Here is a 23,999-nt window from a genome sequence, read left to right on the forward strand (position 1 = left end):
CCACTGATGTTAGCTGTGGCCTGGAATCGAACTCATAGCGCCGCATTCATAGCGCAGTGCGTGAACCACTTCGCCTCCGCTCCACCCCACGCTTTTGAATCTCATGTGCACTCCAACCTAACCTGGCTGCGTACATAAATGCGTAAACACACAGCGCGCACTCTCCCTGTGTTAAACGCCAGAAGTAAAAATATATATTTAAAAGGTTGTGGTGGAAAAGCACAGCGCGTGCTCGGGAAGCTGCTTTATCAGCTCTGATGGGATTGTCCTCGCCTTGCCTTGCTGATAGCGCTGTCGACCTCGCATGAACCTGCAGTCACTGCCGAGCGCCATCCAACCTCCCCCCCCCCGCCCCGCCACCAGTTTGTAATTGCTAATGGCGTACACCACGAGCGCCGCTAAAGGTTTCCTATAGCTCGATCGCCCCACGCGGCTATAATGTATACAGATGCTCCAGGACCTCATATTCATGGAATGAATCGACTGCCATTATGGCAGAAAATCTAACCGGTAATGCATTTTAAGTGATTTGCTGAAATGAGCGGCAGTTTATTTGGCTGATGGCGATAGAGTGTCCCTTGGAACGGCGCCGCACCATGCATATTTCACGTCATTCCGTGTTTGTCCTGTTTCGTTGGGAGGAACTGAAACTTTTACTGCAGACGAATGCGTTCCGATTTCAAATGCCTTATCACGCCATCGCGAGCGTGGAAAATTACTCAATGGTCTCGTTGTCCATTGTTGACGTTTTAATTTGAAGCTTGTGTTATGTTCACTTTCCAAGGCACCGAGGCAGAGCGTCTCGCTGCACAGATTAGCCATGAGGCGACGCCCCCCCCCACCCCCCCTTAATAGCCCTGAGTGAGTAGCCGTTTAATTCGACATTCCCATGACGGGGACCTGCGTATCCAAAGGGTGGCAACATTTGAATGTCCACTTATTATTGACCACGAGGGCACGATTGGTCCAGTTGGCCCACAGACTGCAAATTGAACGCTCTCTGCCTTCCAATTGCGAGTCAAGTGCTTTAACCAGAGCACCACAGGGCTCGTATATTTACTGCTCGTGAAATTATTGCATGATTTCCACTTGTGAGTGGGGTAATATATAGGCGTTGCCTGCCCTATATTTGTTTATTGACTAAAGACATGAAGTATGCCTATGGATGACTTTATCTGGTCAATTTATTTGGCTTCGGTTTAGTACAACATCTCTGTCAGACCAATGTGGTTTCAAGTGTAGCCAAACAGCAATTGCAAGAGTTGGTAACCCCTAAACAAATATCAGGTTTGCGCACTGCATACATGCGTATCACGCGAAGACGACTTTCTCATTAACTTTGAATTTACTTGTACCGTACTCTTTGGTTCTTTCGGTAAAGCGGACAGAGTCCTGCGGTCACGAAAGCTTCAAATCAAGATTTACTTGTACCGGTCGTGTCCATTTAAGTTGCACGCAATTGAGTGTGCTGAATGATGCGTGCTTGTTGTAAGGAATGGTAATTACATTAATGTAATGTGTAATTTAAATTCATACATAATTCGTCCGTGTTATTCAGGCCTGTTTAAATTGGCCACGAATGATACGACCTATGGCCGTGTCTTATTGAAGCGTGTCGTGGAATATTCGGGGGCTTGCACCTTTTTTTGAAACGTATAAGACGTGGTCTCGCGACATTTTAATTGACGCACAGCTCATTTGTGAACAAACGCAACAGCTATTAATTAATTTGTCGTTGGTTTAAATCGCCTGAAGTGTGCCCGACCTCGTCAGATCCCGGAAGCTAAGCAGGGTTGACCTTGAATATTTTTTTTGAGTGACCGCCATAGTCGCTAGGTTGCCCGAGGCAGCTGTGGGTGGTCGGTGTTTGGGAGAGGGCATGTAGCACAAGCCACTGTTTTACTATACTTCTGCGCTCCTTCATCTGTGCTCCCTAGCTTCACCAACCTGCACTGACCAGCACGGTGAAGTCTGCTCAAATAACTCCCACGACCCACCAGGCATGGGTGAGGGCCTCACCTAGCAGTGGGTTGAGAAAAGGGCTGTACGTGCACTGCTTCGTGTACATATGCCGACAAAGTTTGTGATTGGCTTCTGAAATTGAGAGGTTTTTGAAGCCATTGTCAATCCCTCGGGCTCTCACTGTGAGCTGTCACATGAAAAAAAACCAAGTCTGTTTAAAAAGTATTTATGTATTTTTTTCTGCTGCAGCAAGTAGCTGTTGGTTATATATTTATTTATGTTACAAAATTGCACCCACTGGTTTCATGGCTGAGCCAATAGGCTTTCAGTATGAATCGTACAATTCTACTGTGTAAGGAAACAATGTGGGTTGCTTGCGCAGCGGGGAGAAGCCATTTGAACATGCAAATCCAATATGTGCCCTCACGTACCGTTGCTCTGCCATGTGGCCTCCAGCGATTCACATGGTGCATCGTGATGTGAAAGTTAACGCTCGCTCTGATGTGGCCGCACATAGGCTATGCATCAGATGAGCCGGGTGGTGGCTTGTGGGGTTAGTACCGTGGCTGATCACCGGGCCACCACTACTGAGATGTTAGGTTTGAGTCTTGGCAAGCACCCATGTATGGTTAAAACCAAAACACAAAATAATCATGACCATCGTTGTGGAGGATATAACAAAATAGGTAATCAGACGTCATATCAGACTATTTATTGATACAGGAGGAATCCGATGAGCTATAAAACTCTTTCACAGATTTCGAGTAGGAGCGGGTAGAACGTTACATCAACAAACAGTTACAAAAACATGAATATAGTACAAAGTACGAGAAAGATAAACAAATCACCCAAACACAAACAAATAAAACTAAACCCACCAGGCAAAGCCCGCTGAGGTATTAACTTTTTTTTTCACAAGCAACTTGGCCACAAATGATAGCTCAACAAAGTGGCCCATCATTTGGACATTTATAGCACCAGAAAAAAATCTAAATGAAATCTCAATCCACGTCGCTAAATGTGGGGGGGAAACACGGGAGGACCCAGTAGAGAAAAAAATCAATGCAAACTCCAAATATACAGGCGTCAGGGTCGGGATTGACCCCCTCCGACGACCTCCTGCGTGCCAGGCGAGGAAGATCACTGTCACACCACTGTGGCGCCCCTTCAATAAGTAAATAAAGTATACAAGTTCAAATTGCATCATCAATTGCCAAGCTTCGGAAAGGCAGTAAAACAACAGCAAAAAACACTCCCAGACCACACCAAGACACGACACCGTGCCCTCAATAAAAGATTGTACATTAAAATTGAACTCTCAATACATTATATTCTTAGTTTATTATTTTTTTGTTTCTCTTCAACGTGACTTTACCGAAAAAACTAAGAATATGAATTACTGCAGTCACGAAAGCTTTAAATCAAAATCTCAATACATTGTTAAGGATTGAATTTAGAAATCACATTGGCAAATGTGGCTGTATCTAGCGCTAATCGTCTGCCTCAAAATATGTTTTTAAGGAAGATTCGTGATGTTAAGGGAGGAAACAAGGTTGTTCTAAAACATTGGTGCTGCAATGGCTGACTCTCCACGTAAAAAATGCAAATTAATTTTACACAACCATCAGCGTTGGAGCCGATGCTTGGAATGCATCCGAGGAGACGTCCCTTGCAGAGGTGAAGGCCGTGGGGCTGGGTTGAGTTAAAAAATATACTTTTACATGGAGAGACGGATTTATAAAAGGGACATTGTCTGCTTATCCATATTATGAAAAACAGGTTCTCAAATACTGAATAGTTGGCTTGATTGTGACAGCCAGATCGCCATTGACTGCACACGTAATAAAAACCCCCCTTGCGTTAAAAATTTTTTAATCAACTTGAGAAGATTTTAGCTTTGTTTTATTGCCATTTTATGAACACTTTTTGCAGTTTAACACATCTATGTAGGTATTTTATAATATTGTAGTAGGTGTATAATGATCATCATCATTAGGCACATCAATCCACTGCTGAACAAAGGCCTCAACAACCCATCGCCATTTTCCATGGTGCCACGATGTTACAATCCACCTAGCAGCCTACACACGATCCAGCTGAGGTGCTCCATCTCTGTGGCGGACATTCAGAAATGTGTTCTCTGTTTTGGCTGTTACTGTGATGTTCTAGCCCACCTTGTAGCAACGTGCAGAATATACCAAAGCTTAATAACAACACCAGATGTTGGTAGGCTTGTGCCCCTAGGTGGTGAGGAGATTAAAAACAGAGAGAAATGTATCATTTTAATTCGTCTTTGCAGAGCTTTGAGCATTTCTGGGTTTTCTTTTCACACGCAAGCCGCTCAATAATAACATTGGCCAAACATCTACAACAAGAGACCCTCCTGAAAAACAGAGGATTGAGAGGCAATGAGACCTTTACGAGTAAATAAATGGTATTTTTTTATTTACAGAAGAAAGGGATGACACAAGGGATGGAGCTGAGCCAAGGCTGGGGGGCGAATGGCGGGCCACTTGGGCGGAGAGGGCAATGTCACCGTTTGGCCTCCGCCCAGCGAGGGCTAGTTCACAGGACTCTGGGGCCACTGGAGCCCCATCAGGAATTGATCAAACGTTGCATGAACGTGTGTCGTCAATTACTTTTCATATTCATTTAGTTTTTTTTTTAATCCAGAAACGATTGTAAAAAACTATAAAGATTGGAAAGGAGGCTTAGGTTAATGCCAGGACCCCAGGATGAAATGCGCGTAGTGAGAAAGTGTGCTTACAAGTCTCCAATTGTGGTGTAGTGCTGTTAATAGTCAATACAATATTTGTTATTTTCAAGAAAGTAATCTTAACAGTAATTGACTTTAAATTTTGATTTAAAGCTTTCGTGACTGCAGTAATTCATATTCTTAGTTTTTTCGGTAAAGTCACGTTGAAGAGAAACAACAAAATAACAAAATATATATAAAACAATAAAAAAATTCTCACGACGTTTCGACCATAACTCAAACGGTCATCTTCAGGTGTGTTAGTTTGCATAAATTTATTTTTAAACGGCGCATTTATTTATTTATAAATTTATTTTTAAACGGCGCATTTATTTATTTATAATAATAATTTATTTATAAATAAATGCGCCGTTTAAAAATAAATTTATGCAAACCAACACACCTGAAGATGACCGTTTGAGTTATGGTCGAAACGTCGTGAGAATTTTTTATTGTTTTATATATATTTTGTTATTTTGTTGTTTCTCTTCAACGTGACTTTACCGAAAAAACTAAGAATATGAAATAGTAATTGACTTTGTTACATTACTTAAAAACGCAAATTTCTGGGCGTTATGTTGCTTAAAAAACCTTGAGTTACCAATAATCAGACTGATTACCTCTCAAAGTAACTGTGCCACCAGTGAGGAAGTCAGTATAATAATGATGATGAAGAGAAAAAGAAGACATATCCAATCATTTGCAATACTTTGAGGCCCCTTTTGTTTGTGTTTAAGCCAGTGGTTTCCATCATGCCAGTTTCACAAGAATGATGATTATTATTGGCAAAACCCAAGTTCATCCAGAACGGTAATTTGAAAGCTCCTCTCCTGCTGTGGCATTCCGTGCTCTGCCGTGCAGAGTTAATTGGGGGGCTTTGAATTTGCACAATGCTGCAGGTCATTAAGATATCCGTGATTGATTACAGTAAAAGATGAATTTGTCACGGGCCAAAGGTCAGTAATTAAGGGAGTTCTGTGTGAATTAGGACAGCGAAAAGCTCGGCAACAGGATGCGTGCACGTGCAATCAGAGCATCCTAATGATATCAATAACCCGATTATGTACACTTTGCAACTGCGCACACTGAACAAAGGTTGCATTGTTGCACGGTTTCCTGCACTGCACAATAGCGAACCGGCGGAGGCTTGCTTGGGTGGGCGGGCAGCAGTTCATTCATATGCAATGCTGTGGTCACGTGGGGATGTCAGTACCAATTGGGCTCGATAAAAGCACTCCCCCGTATATGTCTTGACTGTGCCCGCCTTCCGAGTTTTTTCCTGTATCAGCGTGAGCGACACGTTGACAAAAGTGACAGCTTAGTGTGTGTGCTCTGGTATTTATTTGAACTTTGGCCAAGAGAGACGACCGTGTGTTTTTTTGATGAAGTTTGTCTTTACCTCCAGCGGTCTTTGAAAGTTTCGTCGCATTTTTAACGTGACCTTCAAGCTGTTTTTAGGAACCAAGGCTAGTTTATATGGAAGAATTGCTTGCCAATTGCTTTGAAAACAGGCGCTTAAGATATTAGACGATGTCAGATAACAAAAAAATCGCTTAGTCTGTTGAAAGTTGATTTTGTCTTTTGCCTTTTATTTCTGTGCTGGAATTTTCCATTGGCTTGTATTATTTCCAATGACACAGTCATTTCATAATCCCACAACACAAAATATTTGATTAACTGTTTATTTAAAGCAGTGGTATTGAGAACTGTGTTGATTTTTTCTTATTTTAGGAATCTTTGTACACTCTCCTGAAAGGGCTGCGGTGGCGAGATGTTAACTACCTCGCCTGGTATACAGGAGGTCGTGGGTTTGATCCCGACCCTCACGACTCCTGTATGTTTGGAGTTTGCATGTTCTCCCCTTGGTCATGTGGATTTTTTCTCCGGGTCCTCCGGTTTTTCCCTCCACATTTAGAAACATGCGTTTAGAGTATTTGGCTGCTATAAATTTCCACGTGATAAGCTACTTCCTTGAGCTATCAATTGTGGCCAGGTCGCTTCTGATAGAGAGCTGCATAGCACAGTGGGCCTTACCTGGTAAAATAAAAAAATGTAGTTTAGTTTGAGTCCGCAACTGGTGGCAGTGAGCACCCTGGCACCCTGTTCTGTGACGCTTACGTGAACACCGTCGATCTTTCCGCACATTCCTTTCATTCGGCACCAAGTGGGATCCAAGTGAAATTAATTAAATGAAGGTGCGAATTAGACGTTTCAGGCAGGGGGGGAGCGCACCATCTGCATGCTCCCATGGTGTCCACCGAGGCTCATCGCTCTTCCAGGCTTGAATGGCCACTTATCAACGTGTGACATGTGGGCACAAAGTGTCTACACTTTCTCATGGCAGGGACCAGTCTCTCCTCCATATGTGGCTACTAATTTTAAAATGTTTCAATTGGTACCCATTTTACTTACATACTGCGCGGATTGTCGCAGTTCTCCTCTACAGCTCTCTGAGTGTTTTTTTTTTTTCCCCCCGGTTTGCAACGCATGTTGTTCGGCCATGATGTGCAACTCAATTCGGTTACTAAAAGAAGCCCCCGGCACGTGGAGCAAACCGTCGGACATCACGCCGAACAACACGTGGCGCAACCCAAAAACACTTCCTGGAGCTGGTAACCCGTTGTGCGTGACCCCAGTAGCAGTGTGCTCAGCCGAGCCAAGAGCTCACGAAGTCAAATGTTGAGAACCCCTTTGGTATAAAATGCCTTTCACTATTTTATTAATTTTTTTTTTGCTAAGGTCGACCTGAACGTCAATATCCGAGCGCACGCAATTTCCGCCGCTCGGCGCGAGCGGTGGCGCGCCGAGATTCGACATTTCTCCGTCACTGACACCGGCGGCACGGCGCGCGTGCGCGCCGTCTTGCTTCTCCCCCGCCGCGGCGTTTGTTCTGCGCACAGGGCGGCATTGCGTTCGTGGCCATCAAGGGCGCCTTCAAGGTGTACTTCAAGCAGCAGCAGTACCTCCGGCAGGCTCACCGGCGCATCCTCAACGCCCCCAATGAGCAGGACCACCCATCCCTCCCGCAAGCTGCCGGCAACCAGCTCGGGGAAGCGCAGTGAAAACACTTTAAAGTCGATACGTTTGAAAGTAAGAGCGTCTCAAACAAGTTGCTCAGTATTTTTTTTTTTTTAAACTCTTCCCACCTATTTACCCTTGATGAATGCAACTTTATTGCCAGGGCCATGTTGTGAATTTGTTTATTGTTTAAGTCGAAATACCACAGTGCATTTTTATTTTGTTTTTATTTTTATGCACCTCGGTAATGTTACGAGTTGCGGAAAGTGCTTTTTGGAATTTGCAATTGATTTTTGAAGCGGAGAGACGCTGTTAACAGAACGACTAAGTTAATTAGTGCAGACTTTGTATTGAAAATAAGCTAGTACATTGCATTGAAATGAAATGTGAATAAATCTGGACGGCTTACTCAGTGTAGCTTCAAGTTATAAAGTTTTGCCACCGTATTGACAAGCATATATTTTGATATTTTTGGGGAGAAAATGTGGGATTGTGTGTAGGCAGGTGTAAAACGTGTAAAGCTTAATTAAAATACGGTATGTAGATATGTTATGAAGGAAAACGATATGTTAAGAGTGCCAAAAGCACATTCACACTATTCTTTTTATGCAAGGCTGTACTAGCTTTCACCTAACTATCAAAACTTTGTGTAAAAGTATCAAAATTACTCACAGTACATCGATGCATTCGCTCTTAAACATAATTTCACGAAAATAATATGACTGCTTTAAACATGTTTGTTTAATTTACATAATATAAACGTTCAGTATCATTTGCCGTATAAATTACTTCTTCATATGTGGATGTACAAGATATGATCATCATTAAACAAATACATTCAACAAATCTGTTATACAAACAGGGATTTCTTAAGAGTCTTGCTCACATTTTAATTCGTGATAAACTGGTGTCGTTGCACAAGGGCAGTGCATCGCATTTACACAACGGTATGTGCGTATTGCAACCTTTTTTCCCCATGATGCATTGCATGCCCAACTTGATGCCATAGATGGTCTTTAGTTTGGTTTTCGTACTTCTTCCAAACGTTTTGAGTGATACAGTACTCATGAGGCACATCTGAGTCAGATCCCGCTTCACATTAAACATTGTTCAGCATGTGTTTGGAAATGTAATTTTTGGTAGCTCCGCATCTGTCTCAGCATTCTCAAGGGTTATGTTTCGTACCTTTGGTTTTTACTCAATTTAAATAGTGTACTGGCACCTGCAGAGAAAAAAGCTCTTATAAATATTGTGGGTTAATGCTCATGATTAAGTTAATGTCTGTATAGCGGACCTGTGTCAATCCACCTCTTAAGCCTACTAATGCCTTGTTGGTCTTGGGGGTTGTTTGACCATACTTCACCATGCTGGTTAGTGCAGCTTGGTGAAGGGTGTGCCCAGGATGGGTTCCGATGTCACTCGCCACTCGTGTTAACCATGCCCAGGAATCGAATTTGGGTTTTTTGGGGTTCTTGGCCCAGTGCAGTAATCACTGTGCCACTGCTCCCCCCTCCCATGTCTGCATAGCAGCATAAAATATTAAAAACGTTTTTAAGGCAGTAAAGTTAGTTGCTTAACAAGTACAAAATAACGTATCAATCTTATTTTTTCTCACGTTCTGGTTTACGGATTGATATACTTTATTGTACCAGATGAGAACCAATGGAGACTCGAGGTTTATTTTTCAGGAAGGGTGACGTGTGCATGACAATACTTTAATATTCAACCAAAGATTTTTTTGTGCGCTTTTTACAATTTGGACATGACGGTTTTCACTGAAAGCTGCATTCTCTACTCTGACCAATTTGGGCATTTTGAATGTGTACAACAGCCTCGGTTTAAATTTGCATTCTAAGTGGAAAGCTCAAAGATTCTTCTGATTTATCGTTCTTTGCAGTGTGTTTTCTTTGTTAATTACATTTAATGCATGCTTTTCTACAGTTCTTTTTCCCAGCAAATTGGGTAATGCCACTTAGGACATCCGCCATTCAGAGAATACTTTGCTTTGATTTCCCTAACAGTTGTCCGTTAATTTTACTTATGCGAGTGTAAGTAAAACAGAAAACAATTATACATCTAAAAGCAAAGACAAAGATCCCTTATTTAGCTTTATAGACTGTCAGGTACAAGTGCTGTTAGTGATTGCCTATTAAGGCTGGCACGACACACGAGGGAATAGCGGATCTAGGACAATTCACGGCCGCCTTTGTTGACCAACACTGCACCAGGCACTCCTTTGAGGCTGAGTTAACCTAAGGGAGGTCCACTCAGGGTTCACGTGCCACGTGTCACCGGGTGTTGTGCTTAACACGCATAACAGCACTTATAATCTTACACATCTGGACTAGGATAGCGGCGTTCTTCTGACTCATAAACTCATAAAATGTGCATTGGCTCACGTTCACAGGAGGAGGCAGTGTCTCGCGTAGAAGGAATGTGTTGTATAAATATTGCTCTATTACAGCTGTTGCAATGTTCTCTATCCAACTTTATAGCATGGGGTGATACATTCGTGTTAAAAAAAATTCTGTCCATTCTTGGATTTTCACCTCCCCCCCCTCCAATTAAAAATGTTTTAATTGCGTTTTGATATTAATGTTGATAATACGCCGAAATCTGGATTATACGACCGCGTGGTAAACATTAATAGTATTAGGTGATAATTCAGAATCACTGTGGCTGTTTTTTTTAATTGCAGCATCGTTTGGAAAATACCCATTGCAGTCATCACCAATTGTGCCATTGAAGTTCTGTTTTCTTGCTATAAAATCTGTTTCGCACAAGTCCATGGTATCAATGGGGGAGTGATGTAACCATTAATTTTGAACTTGTGACGCTGCTAAGTGAGGGTTTAAGGTAGGAGTTAGTGCTTAAGATAAATGAGTAAAGTAACTGTCACTTAAATCAAATTGCTGTTAGGAGGAGCAATCAAATAGATATTTTAATGTGGCAAGTAGAAGGTCCAGCAGAGGGAGAGGGTGGTTAAGATCTTTTAAACATTCTCAAGGTCATAGCACAGCACCCGTGGCAACTCTGTATGACACAATCGCAGATCTTCTTTGGTTCTTTCGGTAAAGTCACGTAGAATGAGAATAAAATAATAAAATAAAACAATAAAATTATCGCGACGTTTCAGCCACAACACAAGTGGCCTTCTTCAGGTGAAAGGAACAACCTGTCGGGACGACAGAGCCACAACACACACTTGTGTTGTGGCCGAAACGTCGCGAGAATGTTATTGTTTTATTTTATTATTTTATTCTCATTCTACGTGACTTTACCGAAATAACCAAAGAAGATGAATCCTTGCAGTCACGAAAGCTTTAAATAGAAATACAATCGCAGATGTCTATGAATTCCAATGCAGAAACAGTGCGCTGTCACCAGCGAAGTAAGTAAATGATCAGTTAGACACGTAAGCTTTGGCTCCCAATATAATCCATAATAGAAGTTCATGTGGGAGATCGCAAAAGTATAAAGGTATCGTTAACCTGCCACCACCCGACACAGCCAACCAGTAAGGTTTGTCACGTAAACAGAACGTGTCAATTAGTTACTACTACAGCCCACCGGTGTGTTAGAGAGTAAATCCACAACATTTACAATTTGAGTACGACGTTTCACTGGTAAAATCGCCCGATGTTGCTGGATGTAATTACCAAGCGAAACGTCATACTCAAATTGTAAATGTTGTGGATTTACTCTCCAACACACCGGTGGGCTGAAGTAGTAAACTAATTGGCGCGTTTTGTTTGCATCACAAACCTTACTGACCGTGTCGGGTGGTGGCGAGTTAACGACACATTTAGACTTTCACCATCTAGCCCAAAAACTTTTATTATGCATAAGTAAATTATATAAATTAAGAGTTAAGCAATGGCTCGTTGTCGACAATTTAAATCCGAGTACCCCCTTTAACAGTTAGTTGATTGTTGAACGATAAGCTATGAAACAAATCATAGCCATTTCGTTAGATGTATATCTATGTTTTTTTTGTGTGAGCACACATGGCAAAGTGGTTAGAGATGGTGGAATTGTTGTTTTACGTGTGTGTGTGTGCCTTTATTGTCGCTCGTACCCATAAATATTCGAGAAGCTCGAATTATTTTAAATGTATTCGAATCACTCCGTCTCAATAATGTTTGCTATTTCAGAAGCTGCTTCAAATGGATGCCATATGTTAGACTTATTGCCTGACAAAAAAGTTCACCGCTACATGCAATGTTTACCACAATGAGCTGCAAAAAATATAGGATTAGATTTTAAAAAAAAACATACCCACATATTTAGGTGTCAAACATACTTTTAACAAATAGTTTGAAAAATATATAAGATTCAAATGTTGAAGGAATCGCTCTCAATTAAAGGTTACTAAACATGTACGGCTTGTTATTTTACAATAGAACTAAGAAGTATAATTCGATGAATATCCCCATGTCCAGAAATTAGGCAAGTGTCGCCAAAATTATTTTGCAACTCAACGGTGGCAAAATGTCATATGTCGATACACATAAAAAAACTGACTTACAAAAATTTCATAAAAGCTACTTCAGATACATTTTCAAATATAAATCAATATTTGTATGTTGAACTTATTTTGCACCGTACGTAGCCAACCCTGCTAATCGGAGGTGTGAGGGAAGGACAACGAACCAGTTTAAAAAAAATAGTTTTCAATCGAGATTTAAAAGTGCATGATAGGGTGAGCTTACTCCTGTTGTGGCCTGCCAAGAAAGTTTTTTTTCCTGCAGCTCTCCCCGCATGTAGAGACGACTACGTTGGTTCCTTGTATAACAATATAACAATGGGTTTTACCCTTTCTGGCAATAAAACAGTTGTGTCAAGTTGTTAAAATACCAAACTGGAATCCTGTCTGCATGAACCACACACTTGTGGCGACCATGCAAACAAAAAAAAACACGCTCTGGTAATGTATGCGTTGTCTGATTGGTCCACACCAGAGACAGCTTTCTTTTGTTTTTTTAACATCTTAGCACAACTGTTTTACTGCCAGAAAGGATAAAAACCTATTGTTATATTTTGATACTGGCAAGAAAGGTCCCATATTGGTCCCCTGTGTTCGCTGCTCACGGATGGTCGGCTTTGGCTCCACAATGCGTCGCTGCGGGAGGTGGCACGCTATATGCTTAGCAAAGATGAGAAGAAAAGAATGCAAAATGCACGTATATTTTTTTGTGCGCATTACACCATAAAGAGATTACATTCAAATGTGAGTGAAGATTATCGGTCACCGCTGTTCCTTGCAAATTTTCAGACGCGAGTAGTAACTGCGCGGAATTATCAGCACGTGCTCGTTCACCAAAAACTAAAAAAATATATAAGAAAGCCTCCAAAGTTGGCGTGACGTACACTGCGATTTTACCCGGAGATTAAATTGCAGCGGCTGAATAGCACAAACAAACCGCTAAATTATCACGCCGGCACTGACATGTAACGAACGTACGTGCACCGCAAACTTTAGTTTCAAAGGCACATTGAGTTTCTTTGTGATCGGTGAAACGAATGACTTGCGGCTTGCGCGCGCGAGAAAAGAGGGACGAGGCTCATTTTCTGAAGAGGCTCTTGGCGGCGGGCAGTCGGTAATATCCACCACGCTGGGTGTGTGTGTGTGTGCGCGCGCGTTTCTGTCGTTCCGTAGCGGTTGCAGGTAACGGGCACGGTGGGTGGAAAGGTCCCCAAATATCTCTTTACCTGTGCAGCCACGCTCAAGCACTTGGCGGGGTTTGCTTATTTGGATCACTTCATCTCGCCGGGGCGGGGGGGGGGGAGGAGGGTCGAGGAGGACTTTGACCTTTTCTATCCCCTTCCCGGCAATTGAGCGGGTCGCACAACGCGAAGAGTCGACCGACGTGGATCCGCCGTGGTCACGTGCACAGTTCTGCCGTGGAGCTTAAAGTCACGCAAAGTGCATGCGCAGACAAACGCCGGCTCCGAAGGGGAGCCACGGGAGCTTTGCATTTTGTTTGCGGGTTGCTGTGAGAATGCCCTTTATTGACGGCCTGTTCCAAAGCGATTATATATTTTAGTTTGTGGGGCCCCCAATGTCCACGTGCTTGTGCCATGTAGCACATGGGTAAACACATTTTTTTCATTTTGTTGTTCTGCCCATTGAGTACAACATAGCATATTAATGTTTGTTCCAAATTATTTGAACTGCATTTCATAAAACTATGTGCTATTGAAGTCGCTGCCTTTTGTGCTTGTCCTTGCAAAAGTGAAATGCTGCACAATCACTGTCAGATCTAAAACGTAAAAATCAGTGTCTTGCAGAATTGGGAAAAAAAGGATGTCAATTTATGAGCATCTTAGTCTTTTTTGTAAGATTATAATCATTTGTCAGAAAGTGCAGATTCCAGTTATGTGGCATTATCAAGACTAAAATAACTGCGTTTTTAAAAGTAGCTAGAACCTGGAGCCAAAAGTGCGTAACGGAGCCATATTTATAACACGATATTTACGCATCAGTAATCTTTGCTGTGCAACAACAAGGACTTATTGCTATATGTCATTCGGGTCATCCGCATATACTCCATCAGTTTTCATCAATTCCAAAACGGTATATGATATGGGTATTATGGTACTAGGGCCAGTTAATTACCTAATGCATCAACACAGTACATTTTGGCTTGTGCAATTACGAAGAAATAAGCAGCATTTCCATAGCATGCGCTAATAATATTGTTGGCATCGTAAAATAATAACACCGCAGTAATTGGAACATTAAAAGAGAAGGATTTTTTTTGTAGCTATAGCGTGTTGTTACCTCCTGCCCCCAACTGTTTTCTTCATTTCCCCGCCTCTCCACACGCAGCGAATTGAAGAGCTGCGTCTCTTCACACAGAGCAGCCAAGCAGAAATGCCCTGTTGTGTACCCCAGGGGGGGGGGGGGGGGTGCGGTAGGTGGATGGGTAGCACTCCTAATTACTGCTGAACCTTTTTAAGACCCCTCCATAAAGCACAAACGGTCAGCAAATGCGGCGGGGAATTAGGAACGTGGAGATGAAAAAAAAATAGGCGAACTCTGCAGCAGGCTGAATTCAAGGGGACTTGGCTAGTTTTATTTTATTGCAAGGCTTTTGGGGACTTTTGTTGAGGTGCAAAGTTAGACCTTGCCCTTATAAATTGACCTTGGAAGTTTTCTGCACCGCTACTTTTCTGCACAATGCATTGATTTGTCGACTGAGTTGAAAAAGGATACGGTTTGCTGTGCACTCGTGGGGATGTGTCTTATGTAAGGACTGTTCTGAGAGACAAAGATCTGGCCAACGTAGCAGTTTCTTAGACCCATGATTTCATGAAGCCACAGTGGTGGGTTCGACATGTGTTTTTGACCAACCACAAGTCAACGAACTATTGTGTGCTTTGCTTAAGCATTTGTGAGGTGACCAGATGGCTCAGAGTCGAGGGCGCTGAGCTTGCTCGCTAGAGTTCCTGGGTTTAAATCCAAGTGTAGCAAGTTGATGGTCTCAGCCCTGTCATCAATGACTGCACACACACACACACACAAAAACCCATACACACATTTGATTCTGCACTTTATTTGGCTTAATTTCAAGCTCTGAAAATTAAAATGATCGGATTTCACCGGAATGCAACGAACATTCGTCTCGGTGGCGTATGGGTGGCAAAGTGCTGCCACCTACTGCGTAGGCGACAGTTTACTCCCATGGATTTCAGAGGCGATATTTGGTGCCGTGGGCTGTTCTCTAAACAATAAGGGTCGTTGCACTGCTCCGTGAGATTTCCGAACGGATACTTCATTTCGTGACACGAGACGCAAAGGACAACCTGTGGAAAATTACAACAACAACAACGCTTGAATCATTATCTGTGTGGCTTAGCTTCCTGTAGAAGCCTCTCACTCTCAACTCCTCCATCTAATACTGTAAGTAGGCTAGCATGCTGCTTTCTCAAGGTGACCTTTCGGTCTCTTTAAATTGTGTGTGCACAGCCAATCACGTTTGACTCGTCAGCACATGTTTCTTAACGAATTGGCTGCAATGAAACGGAAAAGCCTTAATGCCCTGTTATCTGTACCCGCATTTCTGAAACACCCATGTGATTATGACTGGTCGCACGTGATTGGATTTGTATTTAAAACTGAGTACCATTGCGTATTTCTTGCACAGTGTAAAGCGTACCACCATATGCTGTCATCATAACTTTTTGGAACGTCGATGCTTGTAGTCACTTTAATATTTCAGTTTGTTTTATGCATTTGTATTTTTTGTTGTAATGTTCATTCAGGTAATGTATCTAGCAGCAAGATAATAAAATGTTGATTCATTTGGCTATGGATTTTATTTCGGCGTGCTTTATTTTGGTTGGAGCCTTCGCGTGTATAACAGATGCTCTGGATTTTGTTTTTGTATTCACTTGAATTTATTGTCACAATTTTTTCGGATTTTTCCATCTTACATTGCCACTGTTAATCTCTATAATTTGTTCCGCGGCTGATTTGTTTAACAGCAGTAAATCTCGAACACTGCTTTTGTACGCTGCCTTGGAATTGTGCCGTCAAAACTTTAACGTTAAATTTTAAGAGAATTTATACTTTTGACAGTCGATTGTAATTGCCACTTGATGGTGCCACAGGAATTCACAGAGTGAAATCTGCACAGCACTTGTAGTATTGGAAATTCGAGTACTAATTAAATTAAGGAACTGCTTTGGATTACACGTGTAAAAAGTCCTGTTTGTCAGTTTGTATAAATTTTGTGTTTTGCAAACGACATTATACGTGCATTCATATTTTTGTTGTGAGTTTCTTTGGTTTGCTTTTATTGATTCGTTTTTTCAGACGTTTTTGTATGCAGTATAGGCAAGATCATCATTACCACTACCACTAAATCACATGACAAAATAATGAGTGTGGTAAAAGTTATTTGTAAAATATTTGTTGTTTTGCAAAAATGTATCTCCAATTAAATACGCGAAGAGAATCCCAGCATGCTTTGCGGGTCAAGATGACATCACCATTCTTGCACATGCTGTATTCAGTATCTAGTGTTCTGATGATATTATTCATTGCTAAAGCAGAGCCAAAGCTGTGGCCTTTTTAACTTAGGCAGCTGGAGGAAACCATATCTGTTACAATATAGCCAGCTACTAGGGTGCATTACAAAATACTGAAATACAAATAGAAGTATATTTTTAATGGCTAACTTAACACATGTCCTCGTCAGTAACCTGACAGCATAAATGTTTTGCAGATGGGGGCATTTAAGAACATTTAATTAAAGTGGCTGGTGGAGTGTAACATTAGGGTGGATTTTTTTTATTGCCTGGGTGTGTAAATTCCTGTTTAGCCCTTTGATTTAGCAACTTGAGACAAGAAGGGGGCTTAAGTTCTTAGGCTCTCCACTGCTGTTGCACCCATTAATACGGTCTGCACCACTGCGCTGCCCACTTGTGAGTGCTTGACTGCTTACTGCATTCATGAGCGTATCTGTCCTTGAGATCTATAAATGCAGAAACACGCTACTGGTGTCTTATCCCCACTTTCACCTTTGCCTGCTGTTGAATACATGTAGGAGTTTCGAGGATTAGTAATAGATGGTGGTGCGCATGCATTAATTTATTTTATCTGCCAACCAATTGCATACTATACCTTTTAAAAACATAACTCGATGTGAAATATTGGAGGAGAAAATATTTGTTCTAATCTCATTAGCAAGACGAGCACGCTTGTTGCAATCTGAGTGTTTGTATGTCATTGTTGAATATTGAGGAGTCCAATGTGATTCATTGAAAAGGTAAAACAAAACGCCTGGTATTTATAGTAACATTGCAAAATGATTGATAATCATTTGCAAATTAGGCAATTATGCTGAAAATGCAGTAATGAGAAAATAAACCTTTAACAATTATAAAAAAACACATACATTTATGTACATGTGAAGATGCCGGTGAGATCATTGCAGATTTGATTTTTTGTACAAAACACAAACCAATGCAATGACATTTGACAATCGTTAAAAAATGTGTCTGACTTGGCACAATAAAAAAAAATCTAAGTTGAAATGTCCACCACTTTATTTTTGTTTCTTTAAGTGCTAAAGTACATTCTCTGAACCAAATAGTCGCTGAAGCAGTAACATCTTGTTTTAATTGATATTGTATTTACTCAGGCCTTATGGGCAAAACAAATCATCTGGAGTGTGAGCAGTGACTCGAAGCTGGTGTGGGGCCTTGTGTTAAAGCGTTTTAGAATGTAACAGCTGTGGTCAGAATCGAACGATTGATGGACGTTAACGCGATGTGAAATCCAAGAGTACTGATTCCAGTCATCTTCAAGTCTTCAAACGAGAAAGGTGAAGACATGTCATCCCCCAGAGCTTCAAAAACCAAGATCATCTCGCCAAGGTCGGCAATACGTAATTGTATATTATAAAAAGAAAGGACTTTTAAATGGGAAATAGCCCAGAATTTGGCATGCGTGCAATGGCGTAATATTCTGTGACCAGCAACCATGACGCTGTCAGTAAGGATACTTTCATCATCATCATCATCCTCGTCGTCAATATCAGCCATGCTCATTCCACTGCTGGATGAAGGCCTCAGGTTGCTGCCATCTCATGATCCTGCTGTGTAATCATCCACCTAGTATTTTACCTGAGCCGGTATAATCACGTCATCTTCTCTTTATCATGAAAATTAATCTAAAATGTTCTCAAGAATGCCCTTTCCGGTACCGTATTTGCTTTCCAGAACTGCACATATACTGTGAAGTGTCACTTTCCTTAAACGTAATTTTACTCGCAAATACCCTTAATATGTTTTAATTTGTGTACATTTTCACTTTTGTGACATTCACAAAAAATGCAACTTGTCAGTTGGAGTGGAGCTAAGTTTTGAAATTTTTACGTCAACTGCCATCCCATCCAGCACCAAAGGCCTTCAATTTAATGACTTGCAAAGAAAACGAAAAATTCTGGCATTGCCGTAAAACTGTCTTGGACTTGCCGATCAAATTTGACTCTCGTGTTTTTTTTGGATGCACTCCAATTCATGCGCGCGACGCACTCTGCTGTGCCCTGAAAGGTTATTTCTCTTCTTTGGTTCTTTCGGTAAAGTCACGTAGAATGAGAATAAAATAATACAATAAAATAACACTAAAATCCTCACGACGTTTTGGCCACAACACAAGTGGCCTTCTTCAGGTGAAAGGAACAAACCTGTCGGGACGACAGAGCTTCAATGAACGTTGTTAAGATTCGTAGCGTCTTTCTGTTTGTCGTTTATAACAATGAATAATTTACAGGCATTTGTCAATCTACTGTTGGATTCGGGCCACTCTATGCACTGTTGGTCACAACGCTGGTTCGTGTGGTTTGGTGATGGTCGGGGCCTAGAACCGATTCTCAATACTCACCGCTCACCTGAGCCATCGCTGGGAATCCAACTTGGGTGGCCGGGTTCTTAGTACATTGCGCTCACAACTGCGCCACAACTTCACCCCGTGGCATTTCTATTGAAGGTGAAACATTCAATCGGTGCCTTTTCACTTAACATACGGCTCAAAATCACAGACACTTCCATCCAAGGTTATTGTTTTCAACGTAACATCGTTTCACTGTAACTTAATTAATGACCATGCCACTGCCGGTATTTTCCTGCGTGCGGTAAACTCTGCGATAGAATTTCACTTTATTTTAAGGCAGAGTCTGTCCCGTGTCGGGCGCGTTGTCTGGTGTGGTTTGCTTGAGTGCACGCGGCTGAATTCCCAGGCTCCCTCGACCAGCCTTTGATGTGATAGCTGGCTGGCAGCGCTTGTCTTAATGATTTTATAAAATGTACTGAAAGCTTTCAGGTTGTGTTTTTATTGAAGACTGACCTTTAAAAGTAAGTGTTTCTTCCCCCAAGTGTGGAAGCCAGTGTAATTGTAAGTTCTATCTTAATTAGCAATAATTTAAATAAAAAATATATAACCTTTGGCAATTTTTTTTTACGAAGCAGTTATACGGATGACTCATGAATGGAAGGGTACAAGTTCAAAGCCCTGTCTGCGCAGACACGGCCCATCATCCCTTCACGATGGATAAAATAACGACCAGTTTTTGACGATTGCCCCCTACTAGTGTATGGCGATTTCATCCAAAAGAGGGCTATGTGTGTGTACATGTAGGCAAACCATTAAAACAGTGACGACTCGAGCAATCCGATTGGTTCGAGTGAAAAGCCTCATTCTCACAGACACAAGAGCCCTTCAATAATATAATCCGCGTCACCGGACAATCCAGCTTACTCTGCTCACAGTCCCACTCGCGCTCCGTGGTGTTCACAGGGACTTTATTGGCAGCCTGTCTTGACGGTGACTACCGCGTGATCAAATGAGCGTTTTTTTCGCAAGGCATTGCGTTTAGTGCCAAAAGCCCGGTCAATGAAAGCCGTTGCTGTGGTGCTTGAAATGAGCAGATGTTTGTTAAGGTGAAAACAGAGGCGTTCAGCTTGATCCCAGTTCAACACGTTCACACAAATAGATTGCTGCTGTTTAAGTGAGTGTTGCCCATGCTGTCGTGGGGCAAGTGAGGTTAGCGGCACACGAGGGGGTGGGTGGCCAACGCCACGCCCGGCCGCCTTTGTCTCCCCAGTAGTGATGTTTACACAGCACACAAGATGCTCATTTGAGGCCGAGCAGACCTAGGGGAGGCTCAGGACCCGTTCAGATATTTGCTATCACTGGTGTTAACCGTGAGCAGGAATCTAACTCGGGACACCGGGTTTGTAGTGCAGCGCGCTAACCGCTAAACTACCACTCAACATTCTGTTCAGGCTGTAGGGGGATCTTTGTATTTATTGCCCATGACCTTAACGAAGGATGGATTTACCCAGTCATCATGTTAACCACATACCAACGTTGGTCCAGTGTTGCATGTGTACTGGGTAGGTGTGGTGTAACTGGTAACCCATTATTTTACGAAGTTTGCCCCCATTAATATTTACTAATGCTTTCAACGGGTAGTTTATTAAAAATGTCAAGGTATACATAATGTACGAATGTAAACAGTAGAATATTAAGTATTCACTAACATAATCCTGGTAATGTACTTAATTTTAATGTGATATCACGTTTAATATCTGTTTTCGGGTTTACGCTTTTGGCATATTTTGCCTTGCAGTTCTTAAGTAATTTTTGCATTTGTTTAAGTATTTTATAAACATTTTGGTTTTATAAGTCTGGTCTCCCTCGAAACAGAGATGTATTTTGTCTCTATGATCTACCAGCTGGTCATATATAAAGTGCAGCAATGAATTAACCTCTTCAAGACATATTTTCATCTCTATTCAAATGTAATTTCACAGATTGAATCACACTGATTGACAACCCAGGATGAAAATGTGTACAGTATTTAGAAACGGATAATGGCAGGCAAATAGAGCAGCGACTTTGAGTGTATTTAATCTCCTTATAATGAACTCCACTCTCATCTTTTATTTAAATGTACAGTGCAGAGTTTGTTTTTGTCTTAATATTTACTGTTTAAGTTTATTTAACATACATTTTCCCAAATTTGTAGGACCATATTTTCTTGGTAAGCTAACGTTCCTATATTTACTATTTTTTACAAATCCTCTATCATCTCCCTACAGTTGCACGAATACTGCATGCATTCTCTTTTAAGAGTTTTATTTCTGTTCTTTTGTATATTTGCATTCACCCCCACGTCTCCATTGTAAAATAAACAACCGCCTTAATGGTAATATAAAGAATACTGACCACATCTGTTTTTCACTGAAACTTACAGAGTGCAGCATTTCCAAAATAGTATAAACTTGCTGAAATTGTATTTATTTCCTAACGGTTACCATCAGGACATTTGTGTTGTTTCTTTTGCGTGTTATAATGCATTATACTGACAGACCAGTCTCTGCTCAGCAATATTTATCTTTAAAGGTATTTGGTCTGTACATTAAATTCTCCAGTAAGCAGAAAGTACACAGCACAAGGGATGGGTCTGACGTGCATGCGCCCTCATTTGACATTCAACATTGCAATGAATTTGCCGCGTTTTCAATTACCCGCCTCAGTCCAGCCAGCAGTTCGAATGGGTAACACCATAATTAGTCGATTAGCAGATCACGTACGGTGAGGGGAAGTGTGGGAATTCCTACCTCTCCCAACATGCCTGGCCAACGTGAAAGAGTTGGCCAAATGCCCTCTAGAGCAGTGGTTCTCAGAGTGTGGTCCCAGGTAACCGCAGGGTGGTCTGCCACGGTCCTCCAGGTGGCCCGAGAGGCTGTGATGCAAATGCAGGTTGATCCGGATAACAATGACATTCATATTTCACTTATGATACAATTATAAAATGAAGTTATATATAAGCTACCCAGATTGAACTACCCTAACCCCAATATCTAAATGCCCCCCACCCCCCTACAAAAAAGTATAGCTGTAAAAAAGAAGTGTGTATGTCCCAGTAATATGACTAATTTCGTATCACTGCCATTTACAGAGAAGTGAATGCGTTTTGACACCAGAAGTGGGGGGGACGGGGCTGGGTGATCCGCGGAAATGTTTACATCGGCCGAGTGGTCCGCGGGCCAAAAGAGAAGTTTGACAAACACTGCTCTCGATAGGTTGCTCTAGAGTACCCTCTCTAGAGTACCCTCTCTCGAGCATCCTCTAGTCGAGGCACTTCCGCCAACGATGTAAGGAAGCAATTGTTGCAGGGCTGCACCTCTACCTCACCGGCTCTATAACAGCCCTGGCAGCACTTTGTAAGCAGATCAATTTCCATGCAACTTTACAAAAGGTCTCCTATCGGATTGCAGTCGTCACCTCTTGGAAGCGCTAAAGAAAAATAAAACGTTGCGCTGCCTTTGGTTTTCCTCCTGCTCCTCCTCCAGAGGGCTCATTCCAGCGAGGGTCTCATCTCGTACGGGAGTTGCCGCTCCTTCTTTGTTTTCAAGAAGTCATAATTGGAGGGGACAGGGCAAGACCATTGTGTTGCCATCTTGTGGGCCAGATGGCATGCAGAGCGAATGGCGGAGCTGTTTATGATGCCTGAAATTGCTTGAGGCAGTAATTTTTTTCATTGTTTATTTTTAAGTACTTAACCAAATACAGCAGCAATTTCCCATACCTCTTCGAAAATGTGCTTTTTATCCGTATAACTATATAGTTGTTTTCATTGTATGAAATTCCTAGTCGGCTATCTAGAAATGTAAATGGGGAATGTAATAAACCAAAGTCTTTGAATGTCGTTGCTTTATGGTAATGTACGTTTGTCCATATGCCAATGATCGCAATTACTCAAATGAATCATACAGAATCATGAGCATATTCTTCAGTATAATTTACATTGTCATTACTTTTATAAAACAATGATGAAAAATAATGCTTGTGAGAAAATAAATATTTTAAGTGGATAATTGCCATATTTTTTTTAAATTAATATTTCCTTTATTTTTTTTTATCATGAACCAAATGCTAATTTGGAATTATGCTTTTACCAATCTGTATTCATAGGTCTGTCGGTAGCAATACATGTTTTCCAACATCTACTTGGCAGTCGTATCATCCACTCGTGCTGAAATACCAAACTCAAGGCTCAGAACTCCTTGTGGTTGATTTTTCGGCCTTTGTGTAGCCAAGCGTAATAGCCCCATTAACGGCCCTGTCTATACTCACCCTGCATTTTCATCCGACGTGTCTCAGCTTCCAAGTAATTTCAGAATTTCAGCTGCATTCCATCTTATGTCCAGTATACCTACAAAATTGCGATTCAACTGAACCCGGGCCACTCTTTTGCTTGCCCTGTGCGAGAGCGCCGTAAACTCACCTGCACCCTGAGCACTCCAGGCTCATTTGAAGGCAGCCCGTGTGCACGACGGCGTTCAACCTGGGACGTGAGGCACAACTTGGGGGCACGCCAACTGCCCCTCGCATTATTAAACGTGGAGATTGACAACGAAGCCGTATTGACATCCCGATTAAAGGGGTAAAAACGATTCTGGGTAATTATGAGGTGGATTTCCCTTGCGAGCTGACTGGCTCGTCGTGTTATAAAAAGGAGCTTATTTGAGCAGGGATGCCTAACCGTGTGGAAGAGTGAACGTAACTTGGTGTCAGTGGTGTTGTGACTTAGGTTGCATAGATTGTGTTTATTTCTGTACTGGAACTCTAAGTGTGTGAAGCACATCGCAAATCTTACCTATGATTGTAATTGCAAAGCACTGAAATATTGCTTTAATATATATATCTATAATCTTGATTTGTAGCTTTCGTGACTGCAGGGAT

The 23,999-nt window shown here is 41.8% G+C and overlaps 1 protein-coding gene across 6 annotated transcripts in view; it reads left to right on the plus strand.

Moving 5' to 3' along the window:
* MARCHF5 (membrane associated ring-CH-type finger 5) overlaps positions 1 to 16,507 on the plus strand; it is a 184,812-nt gene extending 168,305 nt beyond the window's left edge. For 4 of the 6 annotated variants that reach the window (XM_032952075.2, XM_032952078.2, XM_032952079.2 and 1 more), the window contains one exon: positions 7,618 to 16,507. In XM_032952075.2, coding sequence (XP_032807966.1) covers positions 7,618 to 7,779 — 162 coding nt within the window. In that variant the 3' untranslated portion in view covers positions 7,780 to 16,507. The remainder of the gene's footprint in view (positions 1 to 7,617) is intronic. The other 2 variants (XM_076066362.1, XM_032952077.2) reach the window with 2 other exon arrangements.
* The last annotated feature ends 7,492 nt before the right edge of the window (positions 16,508 to 23,999 follow it).

The sequence above is a fragment of the Petromyzon marinus genome, chromosome 11 (genome assembly GCF_048934315.1).
Source record: "Petromyzon marinus isolate PM22_M1 ecotype Great Lakes invasive population chromosome 11, UKy_Petmar_22M1.pri1.0, whole genome shotgun sequence".
NCBI classification, from domain to species: Eukaryota; Metazoa; Chordata; class Hyperoartia; order Petromyzontiformes; family Petromyzontidae; genus Petromyzon; species Petromyzon marinus.